This window comes from Zootoca vivipara, chromosome 1 (genome assembly GCF_965207765.1).
Source record: "Zootoca vivipara chromosome 1, rZooViv2.hap1.1, whole genome shotgun sequence".
NCBI classification, from domain to species: Eukaryota; Metazoa; Chordata; class Lepidosauria; order Squamata; family Lacertidae; genus Zootoca; species Zootoca vivipara.
The window spans coordinates 121,089,086-121,110,978 of record NC_142582.1 but is presented as its reverse complement, the minus strand read 5'-3'; the positions used below and the strand labels follow the sequence as shown (position 1 = coordinate 121,110,978).

The 21,893-nt window shown below is 43.0% G+C and overlaps 1 protein-coding gene across 2 annotated transcripts in view; it reads right to left on the bottom strand.

Moving 5' to 3' along the window:
• EXOC3L4 (exocyst complex component 3 like 4) overlaps positions 1–20,823 on the bottom strand; it is a 31,469-nt gene extending 10,646 nt beyond the window's left edge. For both annotated transcript variants that reach the window (XR_015946630.1, XM_088655656.1), the window contains exons 1-8: positions 19,563–20,823; positions 19,209–19,436; positions 17,207–17,870; positions 16,354–16,471; positions 15,319–15,438; positions 13,685–13,785; positions 10,868–10,957; positions 2,714–2,828 (exon numbers count right to left, since the gene is read on the bottom strand). Coding sequence is in view for 1 of the 2 variants with exons in the window: in XM_088655656.1 (XP_088511782.1) it covers positions 2,714–2,828; positions 10,868–10,957; positions 13,685–13,785; positions 15,319–15,438; positions 16,354–16,471; positions 17,207–17,870; positions 19,209–19,436; positions 19,563–20,433 (2,307 nt within the window). In the remaining variant the exon portion in view is untranslated. The remainder of the gene's footprint in view (positions 1–2,713; positions 2,829–10,867; positions 10,958–13,684; positions 13,786–15,318; positions 15,439–16,353; positions 16,472–17,206; positions 17,871–19,208; positions 19,437–19,562) is intronic.
• Between the last annotated feature and the right edge of the window lie 1,070 nt (positions 20,824–21,893).

Below are 21,893 nucleotides of genomic sequence, written 5' to 3'. Positions count from 1 at the left end.
TCACTTTGAGCAGCTTTTGTTGGTGCTCTGCCCAGGAGCCTCTGCTTTTAAAAAGTAGCACAAGTCTATTTCTTTTGCGAAGACAAGGAGGTGCTGATGCATACTGAATGACCGAGCATCATCTGGTTTTAGAAATGCTCTGCTCTGGGGTAGAAAAAGCATGCCTCGAATTATTTTATTTTTTTGGATCCACATTCGCCAGGAAAGTAATCACAACATCTCAGGGCAAAATCCTCCTGCACTGTTGTCGGTCTCTGATGCTATGGTAATGTCCACAGTATATGTTTAAAGCCTCTATCTTGGAAATGTGAAAAATCCCTGGAGCAGTAGGGTTCTGTTTACATCCACAAATCTCAACAGTCAGGGCTTCACAAAAAGAATCCTGGGAACTGGAGTTTCTTAAGGGTGCTGGGAGTTGTTAGGAACCCACCCCCCCGCCAGAGCAACATTTAGAACTCATGCACATTCCCCACCTTGCCTGAGGTGGCTGAGAAACTGGGGAAATGCCCATAAGATATAGGAAGCTGCCTAACAGCAAAGCAGACTAAATATTGTCTACACCAGAGGTCCCCAGACTTACCCGGCTTTGGGCCAGTGCCCGCCGCGCCGATCGCGTGGCGGGCCGGAGGGCAGGAGAGTGCACGCCCGTGCGCATGCGCGCACACTTACTGCTGCGGTGGCACGCTTCCAGGTCGGAAAAAGTGCCGGAAATCGTTTGTGTGCATGCGTATGGGCCTCCCCCGACCCGGAAGTGCACCGGAAATGACCTCTTCTGGGTCGGGAGAGGCCCATATGCATGCGCACAAACGATTTTCGGCGCTTTTTTTTGACCTGGAAGAGCACCGCCGCGCTGTGCGCCATAAGAGCAGGCGGCGGCAGCGGGCGGCGGGGGTCGTCGCAGGCCGGATTGGGAGGCCAATTGGGCCGCATCTGGCCCGCGGGCCGTAGTCTGGGGACCCCTGGTCTACACCAACTCACTCCACTGTTGCAAACAGGCAATATTCTCATCCTTGCCTGGAGATAACGGGGATTCGACGTTTTGAATGGAAAGAGGAGACTGAGAGAAGATATGATGGCCATCTTCAAATATCTCAAGGGCTGTCACAAGGAAGATGGAGCGAGCTTGTTTTCTCCTGATCTGGAGGGTAGGACTCAAACCAATGGCTTCAAGTTACAAGAAAGGAGCTTCCGGCTAGACATAAGGAAGAACTTTCTGACAGTAAGTGATGTTCAACAGTGGAAGTCTCCCTTGGAAGTTGCTGGACTCTCCTTCCTTAGAGGTTGGAGGGCCAACTGTCGTGGATGCTATAGCTGAGATTCCTGCATTGCCGGGGGTTGGACTAGATGACCCCTGGGGTCCCTTCCAACTCCACAGTTCTGTGATTCTATGAAAGCAGGTGATCAGCCACTGACCAGTGGTACTTATTGGCTGCCACTGCCACTGACTGTTAGCTATGCTGGCACATAGCCCCTGTGCAGATGCCAAGAGCAGCTTGCAAGTAGGGATGATGTCTGCCCTCGACAATAATTCTGCCTTGCAAGGGGCTTTACAGTTGTAAAAAAACATTGCTGTCCTTTGCAACCTTGGCTTTGCTCGAAAGTGAAACAAAGTGAGAAATTACCGTAACTTTAAGTTATTCAATTTCTTAGAATAGCTCCCGTTCTTGCCACATTAAAGAAGATGTGGTTTGAGTTATTCCTCCAAGGACGTGTGCAAGGCTGTCAGTTAAACTGCTCGAAAGATATACTCCCCACCTGCTTTTCGAAGAGGCCTGACCTAATTCAAAGAAGCCTGATTCATAATAAAATAAAATTTCATCAGTTCATAACGGAAATTCAATTAGGCCCCTTTTCTCACGGGATCACATTCATCCAGTGCTTTACCAGCTGCACTGGCTCCTGGACCAGGTTTAAGGTGCTGGTTTTGACCTTTAAAGCCCTATGCGGCTTGGGACCCTCGTACCTACGGGACAGCCTCTCCTGGTATGCCCCTTAAGGTCCACAAACGACAATATTCTGGAGATCCCGAGCCATAAGGTGGCTAGAATGGCCTCTACTAGGGCCAGGGCCTTTTCAGTATTGGCCCCAACTTGGTGGAACGCTCTTTCACAGGAGACCAGGGCCCTGCGGGGGTTTGTCATCTTTCCGCAGGGCCTGCAAGACAGAGCTGTTCCGCCTGGCCTTTGGGTTGGACTTAGTCTGACCCCTGCGTTTTTCCTCCCTCATGGCTTGAATTTGACTACTCAAAATGAGGCTGCATTTTAAATTTTAATACTGTATTTTATTCTGTATTTTAATTAATTGCTTTTTATGTTTTATTGTAATTTTATTGGTGTGAGCCGCCCTGAGCCCGGTTCTGACTGGGGAGGGCGGGGTATAAATAAAAATTTGTTGTTGTTGTTGTTGTTGTTGTTGTTGTTGTTGTTGTTGTTGTTGTTGTTGTTGTTATTCTCATTTCAGAATCCTGGGAGCAGCAGTCTCCTCACCATAAAGCCATGATTCATAGAACCCTTAACAAACTACAGTTCCCAGGATTCTCTGGGGGAAGCCACATGCTTTAAATGTGTGGTGGGTGTGCTCTGAATGCATGGTGTGACAATTCTGGCTCAGTGATGGCATCTCACGGAGGAAATCAACAAGAACTGCTGCGGCTTGGAATCTCAGCAGCTGGGTTCTAGCGCAGTCTTCTTGAATTGCAAAACGCTCCTCTTACCTGTGTTTCCAGCTTCAATTTATTTAAAAAGCATTTCCTGTATCTCAGCATCAGACCAGCCAGGGTCTTCTCCAGTTCTTCGCAGTTGATGTAAAAAGTGGCTTGCAAGTTCATCCTGTAGTGAAAAGGCCAACAAGTCAATGTTCATTAATGTGTAATCTATAGAGCCGATACTCCATTGGAATCCTTTATCTGTTAAAGAGCAACCCCCTTTCTCTGCTTTCAGCAGTCAAAAAGCATCACTAGCTTTTTAATGTAGAGTAAACAGTCTAGGAACCCACAGCTAAATGATTTCACTCTGATTTCTGACGAAGACCAAAGAAGGCCAAATAGAACGGTGTTTAAATTTAAGGGTTTTTTTTCGGCCGCTTATTTTCCCGCTGGTTATCCTGATTAAACGGCTCGCTCTTTTAACAACTTCAGAACAAATGGCATTTCCCACAGATCCAAACTGATTTTCGCCAACCTCTGTCTTAATTAGAAGCCTTAATTTGCCATCGTTAGGAACAGAAGCGAAGGTGAAATTAAAAGCCTGAAATTAAATTGCATGCTAGATGGCAACTTGCCAGCTTGATCGCTGCGTACCAGTAATAATGAATAATGAACTCAAAGTAATGATAAAGAGAAGAATCGAAAGAGGAGTCATGCACCAATTAAAGGTTTTGGCTTTCAACTGATTAATCAGTTAACAAATTGATTACATTTTAATACATCTGTGTATTTTTAGATCCTAATATAGAAGTCTTTTCACCAAATGTGCTGGCTGGGCTTTTCAAATTTCTACCCCACCTTTCTTCCAAGATGGATTCCTGCCTTGGTTCATGTCAGGAACTGGGGTGGGCCAAGACACCCCTTGAGGAGTTCCAGATAGCCTGTGTTTCTATATTTCTTGCAAATGTGAAATGCAGACACTCCAAGTGTCCCTATTTTCCAGGGATGTCCCTGATTCAGGGAAGTTTTTAATGTGTGACATTTTAATGTATTTTAAATTTTTGTTGGAAGCCGCCCAGAGTGGCTAGGGAAACCCAACCAGATGGGCGGGGGACAAATAAATTATTATTATTATTATTATTATTATTATTATTATTATTATTATTATTATTTTCAATTTTTTTTAAAGATTCAAATAAACTTTATTGATACCAAAAGAGATTAAACAATACAAACCAATAAAATCTGTAAAAAAAACATACGTCTCGTTTCATTATTAAACCCACTTTATCTCTTTCATCCCACCCCTCCCCTATCCCTCCCCCCAAACTTCTCACCCTGTTGTTGAGCTTATCCTTATGTTCCACATGGTTTTTACATACCTTAATTCATTCATTTACCACAAAGATAAAAGAAAAATGTGTATACAAATAAAAATAAAATTATAAAATTATTTAATTATTATAATTTAGCGAAAAGTTATGAAGAAATCAGAGGAAAGAACTCAGATGAAGTTATAAAAATTTGGGCACCATTTATTAATTATATTAAGAACAAATTGAAAACACCAAACATAATCTCAGATGTCTAAGAATTCTGTCATGAACATTCTCAGGACAATATGCAAAATTGTTAATACAATATGTATTATTATTATTATTATTATTATTATTATTATTATTATTATTATTATTTAGAGAAGCCACCCTGGTTTCTGATTTGATCCTGGAATGCCCCACTTTTCCCTAGGCTGTCCCTGTTTTCATTGGAGAAGTGTTGGAGGGTATGGAATGATATGACCCCCCCCCCCAGATGTCTGAAGGCAATCCTGTATAGGGGAGGGTCTTTTTTTAATGTTTAAAAAATGTTTTTTAATGTTTAAAATTTTATGATGTTTCTACATATGTTGGAAGCTGCCCAGAGTGGCTGGAGCAACCCAGTAAGATGTGTGGGGTATAAAACGTCGAATGATCATTATTTTCATGGGAGAAATGTTGGAGGGTATGAGAATGCCTAGCTCCGCATCCCCCTTTGCCAATTTGCTTAGGAGCTGGTCTGTGTTTTGCTTCCTGAGCGATGGATATGCTGCTGGAATTCCCCCCATGCTGTCAGCCACAGGGTGGGATCCCCTCAGGGATCCCCAGGATTGTGACACTGTTCACATGCTGGCCGAAAGGAGGAAAAACTGCTGCTGCTTGAGATGTTTGTGCTCTGGGGTCCGTCAAGCAGTGGATGGATTCAAGAAAGTGGTTGAGAAGGTGGGACTTCCGGCCGATCGCGCAGCAATGGCGGGCACCGTTCTCCTCAGCTGAGGGGAACGTGGTGCTTCCGAGGCAAGGGGGGACTGCTCCAGCGCAGCGGCCCCCCCAGAAGAAACCCCAAATCGAGCTTTTCGGGGACATGGATCCGGCAGACGCCAGAAGCGAGCTCCCCCCTCCCTCGGCTAGCCTATTTTTGGGCGGTGAGAGAGCAGGGGATCTTGAGCTAATGTGACACATCAGAGCATAGCTATCTCGGAGGCACGAAGCTGCAATCCTGCCAGGCAACAGCGATCGGTTCTTCCTAAAAACTGAAAAATTTGAAGACATTGGATACTGTGAGAAATATTTAAGAAATATTTTTAGTAATTGGAATGAATTGGCCACGAGAGGAGATTCAAACAGGAAGTCGATCTCCCCCATTGAGAGGACTGTAACGCAGTTAATTTGCCTATAGCCGGAAAAGTGAACGGAACCTACTAAGTACTAAGGATTGGACTTAACACCTTCCTCCGGAGGCAGGGTAAAGGGGAGAAGGATTAAATTCATCAAGATCCCTGCAAAGATTTTGGACTGGGAAACTGCCTAGCTCTGCACCCGCCTTTGCCAATTTGCTTAGGAGCATTTCCCCCCTGGAAACTGAAGTCGGGTCCCGGGAGGAAGCAGCGAGCCGCCATTATGACATCACAATAGAAAGGAATTTGTTTATCTCTTTGAGACTGAGAACTGTCAATTGTGAAGAAAGTGTAAAATATAAGGCTGTGTATAAGAAGTTTGACAATTGCTATTTTCATAATGGACACGAGAGTTTTAAGACATGAAGAAGAACTAAAAAATGAGACTATAACCAGTTTGGAAATAAACTTGGTTTTTGATGTTCTGGGAAATACAATCTGCACCACTTCCTGCTCTGCTCTGCTCCCATGAAATCTGAGATGAACAGGATGCCTCTAGCCAAAACATCACCTGATGGCTTGGACTTCCAGAAGGAACTTTTGGAATTGGTTTTGGACTTGAGAAATGAATTGTGGCAAAATAATATATTGTTGCTTGAAAGTAATACAGAATGGCATGAAAGGAATCAGAATTGTCAGGACAGAGAAAAAGGATTAACTCTAACAGAGAGCGAAGTCAAGCAAGAGGAACAATAATCAGTCTTGGACAGGGTAATTGGATTTGAAAAAAGGAGGAAGATACATGGAACATTGTTCCCCCAGTGAGAGGGGGAGGAACAGAACATCTGCTTGATCCAAGGAGTCACTAAAGAAGAACCAGCATGGAGCAATGCCCTCCCAGTGAGAGAGGGAGGGCAGGATCCATACTGGGGTCAGAATCTAAAGGGAATAAAAACTGAGAAAGGGCTGGGAATTGGAAATATTGCTGGATGGTTTTGTACTACAGCATTTGAAGAATTGGGGAGGCATCAGGAGATGATTGAGGAAGAGTGGTGGGTAGGTTGGGACAGGGTGGGAGTGGGGTGAGAGGTAGTAATGGATGTAACTTTCTTGATTGATTTAGATGGTCCGAAACTGGAATGACTTATGGAACTCGCTGAAGAATCTGGGAGACCCTGAGTTCAGGGGAAGGGGGGGCTAAATTTGTTGTAATGCGTTTAAATGTTAGTATGATATAAGAATTAAAATTTAAGTTCTTGGTAAAAAAATTAGGCTAAGGGGAGAAACAGAAGATAGAAAGAAGAGAAAATAATTTTTGATTTTGATAAATTGATTAATTATTGGTGAGGAATAGATGATATTTATAGAATAGAATATTCGAGTGTTAATGATAAATTGTGTTAGATTAATTTAAGATATAAGATGAAAACTGCTTAACTGGAATAATAAAATGGACCCAATGAGGGGGGAATTGAGGGAGTCAACAAAGTTAAGTAAATAATATAAGATTTGAGATGTTTTTCTTTTTTTATGTTTTACGGTTGTCTTTTTTATTTGTTTCTTTTTCTTGTTCTGAATTTTTGTTTTGCTTTTTGTGATTTTGTATTTGGAAAATGAATTAAAATTATTTAAAAAGGAAAGTGGTTGAGTAGGTGGCGTACTGTGTAACACAGCATCTCATTTGGTATCTCATCCCCAACCATTCCTAAAAGAAATGCCTCTGGCCTTTTAGGGAAGGTATATCTAAATATCCCTCCCCCATAGTTCATTGTGCCCTGTTTCCCCTAAAATAAGACATACCCATAAAATAAGCCATAGCAGGATTTCTAAGCGTTTGCGCAATATAAGCCATACCCCGAAAATAAGACATAGTGATAGGCGCAGTTCTGGAGGGCGCCAATGAAGAGGCGAAGCTGGATGCGTAATAAAAAATAAGACATCCTCTGAAAATAAGCCATAGTGTGTCTTCTTGAGGAAAGATAAATATAAGACGGTGTCTTATTTTCGGGGAGACACGGTATATACTGTCCCAAAATTGCCTTTGTTTTTTCACACAGCCGCCACATGTGGTAAAAATCGCCATCCTCATCTAAACATTTCCAGCATTTTTTACTTCCAGTCCTGTACATTTTTGCCAACTTGGTTGGGGTGAGATACCATCGATACATCATCTTCATGGTGTTTTCCTTTAATACAGTACATGTTGTAAATTGTATGCCCTTGTTCCAGAGTTTAGACCATGCCTCAAACTGGATGTTGTGACCCACATCTATTGCCCATTTCGTCATGACCGCTTTGATTTCCTCATCTTTATTGTTCCATTCTAACAGATAATCGTAGATAGGGTTAGTAATTTGGCCTTTCCTTCTATTAATATTAATTCTATGCTTGATTTACTCTTTTTAAAGTCATGTTTTATTTTATCTTTGTTAGAAATATCGTTTATCTGGTGATATTTAAACCGGTCCGTCAATTGGTCTCTAATCTAATCAAGAAAGTGAATGAGAAGGTGGAGTATTGTGGTTAAGATGTGTAACACAGCACACAATTTAGGAATCAGTGAACCTGGTGCCTTAGAGAGGCCTGGAAACTGCATGCTGGTTCTAGAGCAGGTGCTACCAGAGCCACTGCCGGCCAGTGTAGACAGTACTGAGCTAGATGGACCAATGGCCCGAACGGGTGTAAAACAGCTTTCTATGCTTTGAATCACAGCTTAATGCAAACATGGGGTGGAGTGGACTTGTGGCTGTCAAGACCACATAACCCTGGTCCTGAAAGACTTACATTGGCTCCCAGTACGTTTCCAAGCACAATTCGAAGTGTTGGTGCTGACTTTTAAAGCCCTAAACCGCCTTGGGCTACTATACCTGAAGGAGCGTCTCCACCCCCATTGTCCAGCCTGGGCACTGAGGTCCAGCGCTGAGGGCCTTCTGGCGGTTCCCTCACTGTGAGAAGTGAGGTTACAGGGAACCAGGCAGAGGGCCTTCTTGGTAGTGGCGCCCGCCCTGTGGAACGCCCTCCCATCAGATGTCAAGGAAACGAAGAACTACCTGGCTTTTAGAAGACATCTGAAGGCAACTCTGTATTGGGAATTTTCTTAACGTCTAATGCTTTTATGTGCTGTAAGCCACCCAGAGTGGCTGGGGAAACCCAGCCAGATGGGCGGGGTATAAATAATAAAATTATTATTAGCATTATTGTGGATCTAGGTGTTAATGAGGAAGGATTCAAATTCCGGGTGAGGTGATAGCCTAGGTTTGTGGGCCATTAAGGGAACAAAGGAAATGGATCTGTGACAAAGGAGTGGGGCTCCTCCCTCAACTGGCTGGTTGTTAGAAAAAGAAAAGGCCAGAATGGGGAGTTGAGTGATGTGAGCTAGAAGGGGGATAGCAACAGGCTGGGAAGGTAGAGAGTGAGAGTGATGCTTGATTTCAGTTTGAACCCAAGGCTGCAGCTATGGGGGAAGCAAAGTCCTCTTGGGGTGTTAATGCTGTCAGAACCTTTATCGTAGGCTCAGGTTGCAAAGTCTCTGCTGTACCTCATTCCACAGGAAACCCAGACTAGGGATGGAGGAGTGAAATTCATTCGCTTCACATTTTATTGCAAACCTACCTAATTCATACTTTCCAACGCATTTCACAAATAGGAACACAGTTATCCTTTAAAATATGCACATCTCTGAATTTTGCGATGCCATACAACAACAACAACAACAACAACAACAACAACAACAACAACAACAAAAAGTATGCACAAACATGTCTACGTATTGGAGGAAATTGCTTGCAGTAATGTGTATACTAGTTGATAATGTATACTAGGAGAAATGTACACTAAAATGCAGGTGAATTTTCATGAGCAGCTTCTTTTTAAAATTGCAAACTAGTGCAGAAATGTGGTAAATTGAACTTAAGACGGGAAAAACAAGAAACTAAGTACAATCAACACTGACATATTTTCCCGTCCCTAGTTATTACAATTGGTTTGTTTTTTTAACCATGTTTTTTGGGGGAATTATGCATCCTACACACTGCTGGGTGTACTAACCCTTCAAAACAAACAAAAAACCTGTATATTTACGTTTACACAATACCTTCTTGTTTTTCTTTTAATTGCTTGCTTGGGTTTCTTCTTTGGATAAAAAAAAATGACAGCAAGAAGCTGAATTTATTTCCAGCCCCTTCAACTGTCTTGCTAATTACTGGAGGTGCCCTGCCACCTAGAGGCAGAATATTGCTAGTGCATAAAAATAAATTCTAAAAACATACTTCCGTATATACTCAAGTATAAGCCGACCCGAATATAAGCCGAGGCACCTAATTTTACCACAAAAAAGTGGGAAGCCTTATTGACTCGAGTATTAGCTGGTTCACCACACCACAAACTGGCAGAGGAAGAAGGAGCAGCTCAAAAGGGCTGCTTTCGGGCGGCTCGTTCCTCCGCCGTCGCCTTTGCCACTGTCGGAAATGCGCTCGGATGGGACCCTCACTCGAGTATAAGCCGAGGCGGGCTTTTGCAGCATTAAAAATGTGCTGAAAAAGTCAGCTTATACACGAGTATATACAGTATATATTTGTGAAATGGGCTCCTGATATTATTTTTTAAAAATATGCTTTTAGTTATATTTTGTGTTTACATAGATTTTGAACGGCTGTAAGATGATAACGTGTTTTTGTCTCTCTTGTCTTTCCTATTGCGTGTTAATTTTTATTGCATTGATTTCCATGGTGACTATGGGCAAATGCATACCCTCCAAGTGTCCCTATTTTTAAGGGACAGTCCCGGATTTACAGTAGCTGTCCCAGTTTCTGATTTGATCCCAGAATGTCCCACTTTTCCTTAGGATGTCCCTGTTTTCATTGGAGAAATGCTGGAGGCTATGGAGTTATCCGACCCCTGAGCCAAGAAGATAAGTAACTATTCAACCTTTAGAAGACATCTGAAGGCATCCCTGTATTGGGAAGTTTTTAAATGTTTAGTGTTTTATTATGTTTTTATATACTGTGTGTTGGGTAGCCACCCAGAGTGGCTTGGGCAACCCAATTACATGGGTGGTGTATATAACAACAACAACAACAACAACAACAACAACAACAACAACAACAACAACAACAACAACAACAACAGACGTCCCTATTTTCATTGGAGATATGTTGGAGGGTATGAAAGGGGTGTCTACTTCCCCATCTCCATAACCAGAATGGAAATGGGGGTTACTGGCCTTTTAGTGGGCAGGTTCATCTTTTTTGGGGTACAGTACACTAGTAATTTTTGTGCAGGGCTGCTTTCTAAAAAGAAATTATAAGGCACTAAAATTATAAGGCATAGGGAACTTGTGTCACACCTTAATTTACCTTTGTTCAATAGGTTCCCTTGATACTGGTACTTCCACCCAGCACAATGTGCGGAGACTGAGGAATTGTATTTCCCCTGCAAAACGATCCCTGGATGTTCCGTTGTCCAAAAGGACACAATCAATTTGCCTTCTGTGCTAAATCCCAAGACCTGGTCCAACATCTCCTCTTCAAAACACAGGATGTGTGTGTGTGTGAGGGGGGGGGCAGGTTTACCTCAAGTCCTGGAAGCTGTTCAGGTAGGCCATCATGAACATCAGAAACTGGGGGTGATCTTTCGCTTGGTCCAGAAATGCTTTTCCAAAGCTGTAATAAAAATTGCTTATTAAAAGTGGCCACTAACCGGCGATAAACACAGAACAAGCATAAACAACACAGATTTCTTTTTTTTAAAAAAAAAAATTAAAAACAATCTTTATTGAAAATCTTTAAAATTCAACATATAGAAAGAATAAAGTATAAATAGCAAGTATGACAGACATAACCAAACAGAAATCAATGTCAATTCAAAATTACTTGAAATGAAATGAAAGGAAAAGAAAAGGGGAAAAAAAAAACTTAACTTAAAAAACCTAACATAACATAACATAACGTAACATAACATATAACAATATTTAGCATAACCTAAGTAGGTTTTAGTAAGTGTAAATGCTAAAGTGTTTTGAAATATATATGTTTTCTTTGTTCGTTTTCTCCTTTTCTTCTCCTTTCTTTCTTTCTTTTCCTTAAATTGTATTTGTTAAGATATGTTGAGATTATATAAGTTATATTAGGTTATGCTAAACAACACAGATTTCAGCATCCTTCCCTGTAAGAGCTACCCTGCATTTGAGGATTGGCAGGAATCCTGTCTGTCAAGTCCAGTGTTTCCCAAAGTTGGGTCTCCAGCTGTTTTTGGACTACAATTCCCATCATCCCTGACCACTGCTTTGCTGGCTAGGGATGGTGGGAGTCCAAAAACAGCTGGAGTCCCAAGTTGGGGAAACACTGGTCTAGTCCAAAAGCCATGGGGTTAAGGCAGGCATAGGCAACCTTGGCTCTCCAGATGTTTTGGAACTACAACTCCCATGACCCCTAGCTAACAGGGCCAGTGGTCAGGGATCATGGGAGTTGTAGTTCCAAAACATCTGGAGAGCCAAGGTTGCCTATGCCTGGGTTAAGGAATAACCTATTGGTTCCTTGGCTTCCTTTACAACAAACTCCACTGTCTAATGTGGGTTTTTTAAAAAGTCAGAGGAGCTGGGGAAAACTTTGGGAGAGCGATTTGAAGTTCACAGCATGTGAACAGCATCTTTGAAGGAGAACTTCTTGAAAATGATTTACAGCTGGTATTTAACTCCGAATAGACTTGCTAAGACAGGAGTGCCTGGCGTGCTCTGATCCATGGGGTCATGAAGAATCGGACACGACTAAATGACTAAACAACAAGAAAACTTGCTAAAATGTGTAAGTCCGAATCAGATAAGTGCTGGAGATGTAACGAGGTTGAGGGTACGTTTTATCATATGTGGTGGACTTGTAAATGGGTAAAGGAGGATTGGGAAATGATATATAATGATTTGAAAAAAATGTTTTAAAATACCTTTCCAAAAAACCCAGAGTCCTTTTCATTGGGGATAATTCCCAGGTGTCAATAGCCTATTTATATATGGTACTAATGCGGCCCATGTTTTGTTGGCCCAAAAATGGAAAACAAGTGAGGTTCCAACCAAAGAAGAATGGCAACTTAAACTGATGGAATATGTGCAGCTTGCAGATTTAATATATAGAAAAAGACAACAAGAAGAACACACGTTTAAAGAAGACTGGGAAACGTTTACTGAATACTGTATATGGGTGAAAATTGTGTTCATTTAAAAACGCTGTTAGCATTAAGATAAATCCAACAGTGTAAATAAGTTTTGATGGTTGTAACAATGGATTACTGAATGGTTTATGGTTCATGTACAATATGCAGGGATGTATGGTATGCAAAATGAACCACAGAAAGAGAAGAATGGAAGTCATTGGTTTAAGGTTGTTTAAATGAATATTTTGAAATGTAATTTAGAAAATTTAATAAAAATTATATACAAAAATAAAATAAAAGTCAGAGGAGTTATTGAATGATAGATCGATCAATTGCGTTTAGCCTGGTCACCTAAAATGGGTCTCTCATGCTTAGAGAAGCAATATACATTTGCTGGGGACATGGTGCTGACCTTTAAAGCCCTAAATGGCCTCGGCCCAGTATACCTGAAGGAGCGTCTCCACCCCCATCATTCTGCCCGGACACTGAGGTCCAGCGCGAAGGGCCTTCTGGCTGTTCCCTCACTGTGAGAAGCAAAGCTACAGGGAACCAGGCAGAGGGCCTTCTTGGTGGTGGCGCCTGCCCTGTGGAACGTCCTCCTATCAGATGTCAGAGAGATAAACAACTACCTGACATTTAGAAAACATCTGAAGGCAGCCCTGTTTAGGGAAGTTGTTAATGTGTGACATTTTAATGTATTTTAATCTTTGTTGGAAGCCGCCCAGAGTGGTTGGGGAAACCCAGCCGGATGGGCGGGGTACAAATAAATAATAATAATCATCACCACCATTATCATTATGTTGTTGTTGTTGTTGTTGTTGTTTAGTCGTTTAGTCGTGTCCGACTCTTCGTGACCCCATGGACCATAGCACGCCAGGCACTCCTGTCTTCCACTGCCTCCCGCAGTTTAATAATAATAATTTAATAATTTACCGGTAATAATAATAATAATAATTATGAGAGGTTATTGTGATGTGCAGAGATGGCCAAACAGGCCCCAGATTTCTGTTCCAGCTCTTCTGTCTGAAGTTCTTTTTGCTGGCAATGTCAGAGTCAGAATTTGGATTCATTTGAAGAGGAAGTGTTTGCCTCTGCACTTGAGCTAAAGCTCAAGTCCTCAGAACAGCTGATGCTCAAGTCCTCAGAACAGCTGATGCTTTCCCACCATGCCTATTTGCTAGAACCATTAAGCATAAAACGTGATCCAGTTTAGACACTGGTATCTTGAAACGAGCAGACGTTACCGTGGTAGGAATTCTGTCACTTCTTTCACGATACCTTTGAGAACGGCGGCTTCTACTTTTTCGCAAATGCAGCCAGCTACCTTTCTGTGTTGTATGGCGAGCTAGACCAAAGGGGGACAAGGGATGTAACAAAAAGCAGACAGGCAATGGCTTTGTTTGATGAGTACAATGGGCAACTCAATGATTTTTCCAGGTGTGGCTGACACAGAACATACCAGAGCTGGCATTCTGCAAAGAGGACACAAGAATGACCTGGGTGAGGCAAGGGAAATCTATTTGCTAGAATTTTAACCGACTGGGGTATGGTAGTAAAACACCTCATTGTTTTTTCATGGTCAGGGAAAGGGTTAAAAAGTGTGTGTGGGGGGTGTAGCTTTTGAGAAGTGCAATTCTTGAACGAAGGTTATGCTCCAGTTCTCATTTTATTTCAGAAAGTGTGAATTAAGCAGGGTTGCCTTTAAATGCAAACTGAATCACATTTCTACCCCATCCCTACTAGCAGGCCTGTTTTATTGTGATTTCTGAGGGATGGCCACACTTTAACTAAGGCCATAAGACGTGCCTTGCTGCTGAATCAGGTCCACTGCATCCAGCTTCCCTATTTCTGCAAGGTGGTCCAAGCCAATGCTCAGGGAAGCCAGGAAGCAGGACACAAAAGCAATTGCTGCATCCCCTTTCAAAACTCCCAACACCTTTGCTAATCCATATCCTTCTTGATCAGGGGACTCCAAACTAAGGCCCGGGGGCCAGATGCGGCCCAATCGCCTTCTAAATCCGGCCCTCGGACGGTCCGGGAATCAACATGTTTTTCATGAGTAGAATGTGTGTTTTTTATTTAAAATGCATCTCTGGGTTATTTGTGGGGCATAGGAATTCGTTCATATATTTTTTCCAAAATATAGTCCGGTCCCCCACAAGGCCTGAGGGACAGTGGACCGGCCCCCTGCTGAAAAGGTTTGCTGACCCCTGTTCTTGATTCTTGAAAACATATAATCCCCCCCATGAAATGTTAGTAATGAAAGCAGAACAAAAAGCCCTGCTTCCAAAACACCTCATCTTAAATTTTATTTTCTCCCAATATGGGTTTATTATTTCTTTTGCATTTTATTTACTTTAATTGAAATGACTCAGCCCATTGCAAATTGCAAAAATATGAGTTCCTCCTGGCTTCATTGATCCCTCAATCCCTAAAACTAGCAGGGGCTTTTCTTTCTTTCTCTTTAAATGTGGGAGGTTGTCATTCTGCTGTGGTCAAATACCCCACCCCCAATTTCTCTCTCCTTCTCTCCCCGCCTTCCAGGCTGCGCAGGCCTAGTAGCAAGTGGCTTCTCCCCACCAAATGGGGTTTTTTTTGTGTAACAATCCTGTTCTCTGCACTCCCTTCTGAAAAGACTCTGAAAATCAGTTGCCTATTATGTCTGTAACACAATTGACAGCAGGTTTAATTTGTAGCTAGGAAGCGAGGGGTGGCAGTGTTAAAAATTGTAATAAAACTACATTTTGCTAATACGTTCTCCGAGGACGTGACTAACATAAATTAGCGCAGTAGGCAACACCTACATACCAGAAGGTAATATTTCAATTTCCCTGGAATCAAAGAACATGCATGTGCTATGCACAATCTCAGCAAATACCGTTTGAATATCGTAGGACAGCAATGAATCGTATTGGTTTTTCTGCTCATCTGGCTGTCCTTTCCACTTTTCCTTGGTCTCGAGCGTCAAAATATTCTCCAAGCAGTTCTTGATTTCCTGCTAAACATTTAGATAAAGGGGAACAACACAGCTCAGCATAATCAGACACTTCTTTTATGCACATGCACTCCAGTTATCCGTAGCTCTCCAGCAAAATACTTTTCAAAATGGGTCCAAAAGATGCTTTGGAAGCCAGTCAAGTTCTGCTGCTGGAGAAAAATCAGCCTTGCAGAAATCAAACTGCCTTGCAAAACAGATTGCCCCACCGCTAAAGGTGGGTAGGTGGGTGGGAATTCAATTCAGTCCGCATTTAAAGACAACCCTTTCAAATCTTCCCTTTTGGAAACGATATGTTGAACCGCAAAACATAGCCATCCCTCAGAATTTGCCGAATTTAGCAATGCAGTTCTCCGGGCAAGTCATGTGTATAAAATGCATATAATTAGGGTAAAGTGAAAACAACGCACAAAAGTTGCATTATATTAGGAGAAATTGCTTCCAAGAATGTGTACATTAGTCAAAACTGCACACTATTGTGGGCTTGACCAATAAATGAACTCATCATGGGGCTTTGATGAAAAGAGCTCACGCTCACTTCTCAATGCTCCTTACATCCCTATTTTCATCGGAGAAATGTTGGAGATTATGCTTTCAGAAAGTGAGTACTGGATAGGTTTGCCTTTAAATGATAACTGAATCGAATTCCCACCACCCCCATCCCTATACGTAACCCAGGAAGTAGGAATCTCCATTCAACCAATAATGCGTTGCTCCTGTGGAAGTTTAAGGGGCCTTTGGATCCCATTCATAAATGCATTTTCTAAGGCGATCACTTTATTCCAAAGGAAGTTGGGGCATTGAGCACTACAGTCTGGAATAAAAGCAGCACATGTTCGGTTTCAAAGGATTCAGTTAGCAATTATGCAAACTTCCCCGCCCTCTCCTTTGATTTATTCAAGGAAATTGAGATGTTACCTGGACAGAGTTAATGTAGTTGCTCTTCAGTTTGTCTAAATTTTCTGAGGTTAACAAATCCGGCAGAGCTTCAGTTTTTATTTCTGGTTTAAGGTCTGGGCATCCTAAGAGATTTTCACTACAAAAACAAAAAGAGCATTCCATGATGTTTGTATATCTGGGACCTTCGTCCAGAAGCCTGTGGACAGAATCTGGCTTACAGAAAATACCTAACTGGTCTTGGCAAAGTCTTTCCCTCCCAAAACTTTAAAGGAAAGGAGGGCAGCAGCTGGGGTGGTCCCTAATCTAATGCGTTTTGGTGTGTTATTTTTTACTAACATACACATTTTTAAAATCCATGGCTTTTAAAATGCTTTTGTGGGAGAAGGGTTATTGGTTTGTTTTTGTTTTATTATGCATTCTGTATTTTCATTTTGTATTTTTCTGTTGTGAACTATGAAATAAAATAATCCATTAAACATTAAAAGCCTCCCTAAACAGGGCTGCCTTCAGATGCCTTCTAAAAATCTGGTAGCTGTTTTTCTCTTTGACATCTGATGGGAGGGCGTTCCACAGGGCAGGTGCCACCACCGAGAAGGCCCTCTGCCTGGTTCCCTGCAACTTGGCTTCTCGCAACGAGGGAACCGCCAGAAGGCCCTCGGTACTGGACCTCAGTGTCCGGGTAGAACGATGGGGGTGGAGACGCTCCTTCAGGTATACTGGACTGAGGCCATTTAGGGCTTTAAAGGTTAGCACCAACACTTTGAACTGTGCTCGGAAACGTACTGGGAGCAACCCCAGAGTCGTCTGCGATGGACCTAATGGTCAGGGGTACCTTGACCTTTAATCACCATGTAATTAATGGTAAACTTACCTGCGGTATACATTAGTGACCCAGTTGAGTACTGCATAGAATTGATTGTATCCCAGGCTCTCATCTTCTTCCAGGATGCTTCGTAAATGCGAAGAGACGGCTTCGTGGAAAGCCTTCAGGTATACATCGCCCACACTGTAGTCTGGTGGATAGCATTTGTGTACCCAGTGCTTGATTGTCAACAAATCATTTCTTATGACTTCTTTGAGATATCCTAAGTGTATAGACAGCCAAGACGTGTTGTCCTCCTTCAGTGGCACAGGCACTTTTGAGACCCTGATTTCCACACTTTGCCTTACAGCGTCTTCCCAAAGCTGCCTCCAGTTCCTGGCTAACCCAAGGTGGGACAAGGCCTCGGATGGGGCGGCGATGCTTGTAGCCCCAGCATGGGCTTTTTCTTCCTCTGCAATCAGAGTCACAAGAGTGTTTAAAGCCTTTGCATTTACCCTGGGAAGCTCCAGGGTTTCCTCCACGATATGCTGGATGGCCTTAGAAACAGAGTCGTAGAGCAAGTCAACGTCCTTGGCCTTCACAATGCATTCCTTGGGGTTGTCTTCATATTTCTTGGCATCAATTTCAGCCAGAAGCTCCCTTTCTAAACCCTTGATGTTTTCGAAGGCTTCTAGAAGTTGCCTGTTTTTAATAAGTTCATTGATCTGCATAACTAAAGAGAGAAATGGAATGTGAGAGCAAGCCACATCTACTGCATGTTTTCATCTTCGGAAATAATTTGGAATAGTTCCTCTGGGCCAATGGTGGGGAACCCGTGACCTCGTACTTGTTGCTGGACTCCAGGCCCCTAAACCCCTGACCATTAGCCAAGCTGGCTTGCGCTGGTGGGAGCTGGAGTCAGTAAACATCTGGAGGGCCAGAGGTGTCCCACCCATGCTCTGTTGGAATAAAATTGAACCTAAACAAGATGCTTTGGCTATTGTTTAAGTCTCACGGCAGGAGGAGGATCTTTCATGCAGAACAAGAATAAAAGGAGTTACAGAACTTCTTCTGTGTTCTCAAGAGAACCTTGTACTTTAATCCAGAGGTACTCATGATATTCATCTGCTGTAACAGTGGAGTCAAGATCACAATGGATGCAAGCAGTTTTGTCCTCAAAATGCTTTGCAAGGAAGTCAGTGTCATGGAATTCTACTCAATAAGTAAGGACATGACGGAGATTGATAAAACTGTGTAATGTAATGAGAGACTGCTCCCATCATGGCCCAGTTAAATTCCTGCTCTGCACTTTGCGGTTGTGTAGTTCACATGCACAGAAATTATTTGTGCCGTCCCTCTGTGTGTGATGTGAGCAAAGGCAGCTGGCTAGTAATGACTTGTACCAAAATACCGCTGACAGACAGAGAGTTTGGGCTCTGGCAGGCGCTGAAGATTAGATTTCGAAAAAGTGGCTGACCCCAATTAATTTCCCAATTTTCCTTTCAAGGCAAAGTTGAAACAAGCACTGAGCACATTCCGGCAGATAAAAAGAGATTTGCGCAAAACTGAAAGCAAGCAAAAGCAGAAGAGCCACTTATAAGCAAGAAAGCAAGTCTCCTAATTGTCGTTCCCACAAATTATAATAGCTGTGGGACACCTGAATTCAGTTCCCTGCTCATCCAGAAAGCTCACTGTGAGCTCTCAGAGCAGTATCTTTCAGATCTAACCACCCTCCCCAGGTTGATATGTGAATAAAAATTAAAGGGGGCTGAACGGTACAGGACCCTGAGATCCATGAAACAACACAGCCAGTGGTCAGGATGGCACCACCACCCAAAAGTCCCTGCTTCCAATAGACACCCATTGAGTCTCGTTCAGTAGGGGTATCTGATAAACGTCATTGACCAAATTTACAAGGAAGGCACCAGCACTCAACTCAGTTTCAATATTTGATTTGGTATAGTAAATATGCCCTGTATTGTGATATGCTGAAAGAACTGTACACCTGTTTTCAAGACTGGGCATCCGGAACAACCCAGAAAAACAACATCAAGCATCTTCAATTTCTTACCAGACAGTGGTTCTTTCTGAACATGGTCTTCTTCTTCTTCTTCTTCAGGCTCCTTACTCTCCTTTGGAAGCCTGGTCTTTATTTTCTTTAAGAATGAAAGACGTGTGCTGGACCTGGAGGGATCCACTTCTTCAGCCGATTGCTCTTTGACAGATTTTGATGCACTTCCTATCAAGCTCAAGCTCCATCGTTTGAATTTCTTTGGCTCGTCTTCTCCTTGATGATAACCTTTGGGAAGACAATGATTGATTGATTGATTGATTGATTGATTTCCCACCCTTCACCCTAAGGTCCCAAGGCAGGTTACAGCAATAAAAACAACATTAAAAACAATTGACAACAATAAGTGGTCACCTTCTCTTTCTGTGTAGTTCACTGAAGGTTCTGGGAGCTCCATTTTCTCCTCCTCCTCCTGTTCCTCCTTCTCCCTTATTTCTGCTTTAGTTTCATGCAGTTTAGGTTCAACCGATTTCTCTTTGAGAGATTTTGATCTACCTTTCCTCAAGTTCCCTCTTATTTTCAGGCCCCTATTGATGTTTGGGGGCTCCTTTTCTTTGGGAAGGCAATTGCCATCTTCACTCCCCTCCGTATGTTTTGCCAGAGACTTTGGCTCTGATGGCAGCTCCATTTTCCCGTCCGCCTCCCTTATTTCTGTCTTGTCTTCACCCACGTTGACTTCAGTAGATTTCTCTTCGGCAGATTTCGATGCCTCTCCACCGTCCGTGCATTTTGCAGGAGACTTTGGTTCTGACGCCAGCTCCATTTCCCCATCAGTCTCTCTTGCTTCTGTTCTATACCCATCCATGTTAGTGTCACTTAATTTCTCTTTGAGACTTTTCGATCGTGGTTTCCTGAAGCTCAGCACTTCTCCGATACCCCTGATGAAGTTTTTTGGCTCGTTTTCTCCTTGTTTATACAAGGGTGGACAGTCTTTGGGAGGGCAGTGTAGACTTTCACTTTCCGCTGGAGACTCCGGCTGCGATGGCTTTTCCAATTTCCCATTCCTCCCGCTTATTTCTGTTTTATCTCCATCCATTTTAGCTTCAACCAGTTTCTCTTTGGTCAGTTTTGATGCCTTTCCCCTGAAGCTCAGCGCTTCTCTGATACCCCTGATGAAGTTTTGGGGCTCATTTTCTCCTTGCTGACTCAAGGGCGGAGAATCTTTGGGAAGACAACCGCCGATTTCACTATCTTGGCATTTTTCTGGAGACCCTGGCAATTCCATTTCCTCACTTGTCTCCCTTTCTCCTCTTTTATTTTATTACTGGGGGGGGGGGCGAAAAAAAAAAACAAAGTAGGAAAGTTAATCAGTACGCTACAGAAGTGGAAGGCAGGAAACAACTATTGCTACCATGTGCAGTAGAAAACCACTATCAGTAAAGCCAGCTTTACATATTTTTTCTCTTTGGTCAGTTTTGATGCCTTTCCCCTGAAGCTCAGCGCTTCTCTGATACCCCTGATGAAGTTTTGGGGCTCATTTTCTCCTTGCTGACTCAAGGGCGGAGAATCTTTGGGAAGACAACCGCAAATTTCACTCTCTTGGCATTTTTCTGGAGACCCTGGCAATTCCATTTCCTCACTTGTCTCCCTTTCTCCTCTTTTATTTTATTACTGGGGGGGGGGGGGGCGGAAAAAAAAACAAAGTAGGAAAGTTAATCAGTACGCTACAGAAGTGGAAGGCAGGAAACAACTATTGCTACCATGTGCAGTAGAAAACCACTATCAGTAAAGCCAGCTTTACATATTTTTTCTCTTTGGTCAGTTTTGATGCCTTTCCCCTGAAGCTCAGCGCTTCTCTGATACCCCTGATGAAGTTTTGGGGCTCATTTTCTCCTTGCTGACTCAAGGGCGGAGAATCTTTGGGAAGACAACCGCCGATTTCACTCTCTTGGCATTTTTCTGGAGACCCTGGCAATTCCATTTCCTCACTTGTCTCCCTTTCTCCTCTTTTATTTTATTACTGGGGGGGGGGGCGAAAAAAAAAAACAAAGTAGGAAAGTTAATCAGTACGCTACAGAAGTGGAAGGCAGGAAACAACTATTGCTGCCATGTGCAGTAGAAAACCACTATCAGTAAAGCCAGCTTTACATATGTAATGGTATATCAGGTCCTTCCTAACAAGAGGGCACGTGTTGCGGTGTGACCTGGCAACCAGACCCTGTGTTGTGGGCGGGAACGTTTGGATGGCCACAGCACCCTATTGGAGGTCCCTCAATGCTGGATGCAATCAGACCAATGGGACACAAGCAAAATTGTATTGAGGGACCTCTATTGAAGCCCATGCACATGTCCCTGAGCTTCTTCTTTTGGGCCAGTGCATCGGAACACCCACCCACCTCTCCCTATATTTAGGGCTTGCACGCATGACCTTGCTATGCTGTCGTGTGTCGTCTGTCATGGGGACAGGGTTACGGCAGGAATTTCCCCCACTTGGCTGATTGCCTGGTGTCATTTGGGTTTTGCCTGCTGTGTAGCAAATCGTCACAACTTGTAAGGTTGTAAGGCTCTGGTTCAGGTGATGGGGTGGCAGAGCAGTCTGGTAACGGTATTCCGTTAAAGTTATCCTGGGACTCTTGGTTGGTCAACCCTGAGAGGGGTTGTGCCCAGAGCCAGAGTCCAGGGGGGCATCTGGCTGGTGGACTGGCTTGACCCCACCTTCCACTATGCCAGGTGTTTACCCAAGGT